The 5,309-nt window shown below is 37.7% G+C and overlaps 1 protein-coding gene across 5 annotated transcripts in view; it reads right to left on the bottom strand.

The window, feature by feature from the left end:
• LOC108968462 (dystrophin-like) overlaps positions 1–5,309 on the bottom strand; it is a 123,960-nt gene that overhangs the window by 5,010 nt on the left and 113,641 nt on the right. For 3 of the 5 annotated variants that reach the window (XR_001993333.1, XM_018932524.1, XM_018932516.1), the window contains exons 11-14: positions 4,659–4,779; positions 4,150–4,592; positions 3,800–4,076; positions 509–844 (exon numbers count right to left, since the gene is read on the bottom strand). Coding sequence is in view for 4 of the 5 variants with exons in the window: in XM_018932524.1 (XP_018788069.1) it covers positions 509–844; positions 3,800–4,076; positions 4,150–4,592; positions 4,659–4,779 (1,177 nt within the window). In the remaining variant the exon portion in view is untranslated. The remainder of the gene's footprint in view (positions 1–508; positions 845–3,799; positions 4,077–4,149; positions 4,593–4,658; positions 4,780–5,309) is intronic. The other 2 variants (XM_018932537.1, XM_018932544.1) reach the window with 1 other exon arrangement.

Genomic DNA, 5,309 nt, shown 5'->3' with positions numbered 1-5,309 from the left:
CTGACTCTTTTAGTTTTAGGACTTACAAACAACCGTTATGTGAACAAAACTATAATACTCTCTTTAGCAACTTTGTTGCGAGAGTATAAAAATAATATCGAATATCCACGAAAATTTTGACATTGAATCAATTAAGAGCACTTAGCGGCTAAAGAGCAAACGTTGAATGGACGACCACAAATTAACCAAAAAAAGTGGTCGGCAATCAACAAGCAAAAAAGAAAAACCAACAAAATAATTAATTGGCAACGCACAAAAAGTGCCGCAAGCAAATAAGAAATGACGAAATTTTCGAAAAACAACACGAAAAAAGCATAACAACAAATCAACGCTCAATAAACAACAAAATCAGAAAAATCAACGCATAAAACAACAACAAAAATAACATAGGCAAATTTTTAAAACCAAAGAAAGAGCCATGCAAATTGCTAGCACATTGTTGTTGTAGTGCATAATTCAATTTTGTCAGCTTGCCACGTCATGCTGCCAGTGCATTTTCACTATTTACCAGGCATAGTGTGTAGTAGACTCGAGTGTGGTGGCGGCGGTGGGCGTCCGTCGTCCAGCATGTAGCCTTGACCGGGCGCATGGCAAACGCCACCCATATCGATGCCTCCGTTGCCTGTTGCGCCTGCAATGCCACCCAGGTGACCCATACCGCCAACCATACCCATGCCACCGCCGCCACCGCCAGCAGCATTCATTGCAGCGCGTTGCTGTAGCGCCACAAGCCCAGGGCCGAGCGGATGTTTGCCAACGCCCATATGTTCCCCAGCGCCACCAGCACCAGCCGTAGCGGCATTGCCCACATTGACCATGCCCATGCCGGGTAGCATCATGCCCTCTGTTGTTGTGGTTAAGGTTGACGTCGTTGTGTGGCAATTGAGTTAATCAGCATGTCATTGCGTTGGTGTTAGTGAGCAGGCGATAATAATCGAAATTGTGGCAAATATTCCGGTTGACGTTGTCGTTGTTATTGTTGTTTATATTTCCGTTTTACGTTGATGTCACATTCACAAATATATGCATGTGTGTGTGTAAAGAGGGACGTTGTAGCATAAGGGTGTGTTTGTTGTTATTGTTGCAGGTTGCAGGTTGCAGGTTGCAGTTACATTGAAGGTTGTTGGCAACATTCATTGGCGGTCATTTGATTAGCGACATAAAGTTGGCAGTTTTCGTTTTATGAAAACGTACACATATAAAAACACAGCGGTGGACGGCGTGAGGAGAGGATAAGCAATTCCGTTATAACAAACATGGAGTGCAGTTAAAGGGAGAAATACAAAGAGTATATAGTGTTAAAAAAGGGTGGTATTGGAAAATTATATAAGTACTTATGACGTTTATATACACTGCGCGTCACCAGTTGGTTAGCGCACCTTAATCAACCTAACACATTTGCTTCTGATTGTTTGTTATTAAAATATTTTACATTTTTATGATTTTCTGATATTTGTATAAAGTGCGATAAGAATTATTTTTGCTATTTTTTGTTTGTTTAATTCAAATTCTTCGTATTGCCTAAGTGCTCTCATTTCTTTAATATTTCCTCCATGGATCGTTTTACGGCTAATTGAAGAAAGATGAATAGATCTAATTTTAGAAGAAATCCCAGTAGATAATGAATCAAACGCGGATATAGAGTCTGATGATAAAGAAGACCAAGTTATAATTTCAGAAGACAATGAAGATCGTTTTTGTGTGACGTTCTAAATGAAATCACGAAATGACGTTCTGAGGAAATAGTAGGAACGAAAAATATTCAAAACTCGTTTCCTGAAATTGTGGAATTGGAACAAAATTGAAAAACAGCATAGATTTTACAGTTTGACTCATTGGTGGGGACGTTAGCTCGTTTTTTGAAGATATGGCCATGGCGACACAATTCTTCTTGTCGTCCATTGAAACTATTGTTGAAGGAACCATATTTAATTTAAACTTGTACGCGGTACAAAAAACAAAGCAAAAAAGTGAGTTCCTCGCATTTCTTAGCATCAATTTCATTATGGGTTACCAACAACTTCAAAGTTGGCGACATTACTGGAGTACGAGTGAAGATCTGGCTGTACTCGTAATATTCAAAACAATATCCCGTAACAGATTCGACTCAATACTGAAATTTTAACATGTAAATGATAATCAAATATTCCAGAAAACGCTTTCAGCAGGTGTAGCACGAAACCAAAGGATTATCAGTTGCCGAATCAATGACTCTTTTCAAGGGCAAATCTCCATCAAACAATATTGCTCCAAAAAATCAATTAAGCATGATTATAAGTTGTGGCTTTTGTCGGATCAGATGGATATATTAAAAAGTTCCAAATATACCAAGGAAAAGATGAAACTGTGAAAGCAAGGTGCGAAGGATTTGGTCTCTGGGAGAGAGTTGTTTTTCGAACACAGAAAATGATTGGGGCAAGAACAAGAATTTATGCAGTGGGTATCTTACTCATTTCAAGACAATTTAATAAAAAAGTTGTGGGATTGTTGTAAACTTTGCGAACACGTGTCTGGCGGGCAGTATTCAACGAAAGAGGAATTAATTGAATATATTAAAAATGCTTGATCAACGATTTCCTTAAATTGTATTAGAAAATTATACGAAACGCTAACCAAGCGGTACTTTGGGATTATAGTCAACAATGTGGAATCGATTCATTATTAAAAAAACTCTAAAAAGAATATTAAAAAAAAGCTGATATGTACTAATCTGATGATCTAGTTGAAAATTTTATTCGCTTTGTTCATTATAATTTTTGAATTACTTGTATAGCTTCTTCAGTTTTGTTGGAAATTAACCCAAACTATGTACAACTGAAGTGTGCTATTCTGATGACTTGCAGTGTACAGAAATATAGCTACATATCAATGAACGTACGGTATTAGTTTATATATAATCTTAGTATAAGTATACTTTGTCTTACGAAATTTCCTATTTTTATTGTGTTCGAAATCGAAAGAAAATGTCTTTTTTTTTGGTCGCAAAATTGTAATAATTTATATATTATACAAGTATGGTTAATAAACATATGATCAGATTTGGCCCGGACTGCACGCAAGTTGAATTGAATTTTGCCTAGATTGGTTCAATCTTTTTGATGTTCGTGTGAAGTTTGATTTGATTTCCACATGTCAATTAGTGAGTGTTTGGCAGCTCTTTGGGTATGACTTGAATTTACCATTGAAATACTTGGAAAAGTCTGCTTGAAATTATGGATTCCCAATAGAATCACTACTACGAAATCGTTCAAAATGTTGCTGAAGTATTTTCGAGTGTCTATTTCGTTCACAAACATAAGTATTTGGGTGGCACAAAACATAATCTGAAAGTCTTGAAGTCATTGCCATCTCTGTTAATGACGAAGACATCGAAAAAGTGCTTGAAAATAGTCGTGTTGGCATCAGAGCGACAGCAGAGGATCTCAATATTACTTATAGATCGATTGAACACGTTTTGGTTATTGTTTTGGGCATAAAGTCCACCAATATACTATAACACAATTGTATTCTATTTTAGTGGCAACCTCTCAAGGAAGCAAATTTTTAGTCTGTATATGTGTATGCATATACAGAGATGTTTACATATACATATTTAAGTGAATTAGGGAATTATAATCAAAATTTGTGTTTCAATTTAATCGAATGTGTTGAATTCAAGTGCGATTATTACTGCAAGAAAAGATTTAGATATATGCCTTATAAAAAAAATAGAGAAAATATATGTGTAACCGTTAATAAGCTTTCAGGAAACTTATATTTATTGAAGTTCCCTCCCTTCCTTAAGCATTCGCCTACTCACTTGTGCTTTGCTCATAATGGCCATTTTGTTGATTCATTTTCGCCGGCGAGTCGGTATTCAGCTGAGATGCAGTCACGGAGCGTGTTTGCAACGTGTTCGGCTTGGAATTCAGCGCAGAGCCGGCGGCACTCACAGCGCCACTATTCGGCTCGTCTAACAATTGGCGCAGTCGTTGCAATTGTGCTTCCAGTTGGCGATTGTGATCTTCCAGTATTTGCATACGTGCCTCAAGTCGACCCTTATGTTGGCGTAGCAGCTTCGCCTCGGCAATCATATCCTAATTGTAAAGCAGATTTGAAACAATGATATTGAGTGTACAATAGCAGTCTCTCTCTTTCTCTCTTGCTTACCTGCCCATGTTCACCTTGACCTCCGGCATTAGCTCCAGCAGCCAGGCCCCCCATGGCGGACGTTGAGTGCTGCATGCCACCATCCGCGTCGGGTGTGGTGCTATTTTGTTTGCTGCACAACTGCTGATATTCCGCTTGTAAATTGGCGTTCTCCTCCTCCAGGTCGCGTATAATCGCTTCCAGCTCTTCACGTTGCTCTGCATCCATGGCTGCCATTACTTGAACTGGCGATTTGGGGCCGCTACCGTTATTTGTGGGCAATGCCTGACAGTACTGGGCGATCAGTTGATGTTCGTCGTCGCTGTCGGGCGTTGAATTTGAACCGGTACAATATTCAACTTGCGCCAAACGGGAAGCGTACATTTCGAGCCGTGAGTGCATATCATTTTGCAGCGTGTGTGTGGTGTGTTGTGGGCTTGGTGCGGGACTCTCTAATGCATCACCTATTTGGTAGAAGTTTATATGTTTGAGTATTTATTTCTATAACTTTCGAAATGAGTTGAGCTTACCCTCGAGCACGCTTTGTACCGGCAAATAGCCGACACGTGGATGCTTTTTGAAGTATTTGCGACTCTTGAATTTGTTCTTCAAAGCGCGTGTGAAATCGCGAACGTCTTCTGTTGAGGTGGTCTACAATTTGATGGGATAAATATGGAGTTTTACATAGAGACGAAATATAATATATATAATAATTTGTAGAAGTTCTAGAGAATCCAAATGCGCAAAACTTGGCTGTGAGGTTATAATCTTTTTCTTTTTATATACATATCTATATCTTTATCTGTACTGCTGCCTATGTCTTTGTCTCTAACTCTATCTATATCTCTATAACTGTCTCTATCTCTTTATCTATCTTGATTTATCTGCATTTTTTTTTATCCAGAACAGGGTATACTAAATTTGCCTCGAAGTTTGTAATAACCAGATATATCTGTATATATGTGTCCTAATCCCTCAGTTTTGAAATTTTGCGCACCGCCTTTTTTAACAATCAAATCAAATGCTTGTACTGGAAACCTTATCTTTATCTTAATCTCAATACTTATGTTTATATTTATGCTTATATTTACCTTTATCTTTATCTTTATCTTTATCTTTATCTTTATCTTTATCTTTATCTTTATCTTTATCTTTATCTTTATCTTTATCTTTATCTTTAT

This window comes from Bactrocera latifrons, unplaced genomic scaffold (genome assembly GCF_001853355.1).
Source record: "Bactrocera latifrons isolate USDA-ARS-PBARC rearing strain unplaced genomic scaffold, ASM185335v1 scaffold_103, whole genome shotgun sequence".
Lineage (NCBI taxonomy): Eukaryota > Metazoa > Arthropoda > Insecta > Diptera > Tephritidae > Bactrocera > Bactrocera latifrons.
This window is presented reverse-complemented; position numbering and strand designations above follow the sequence as displayed.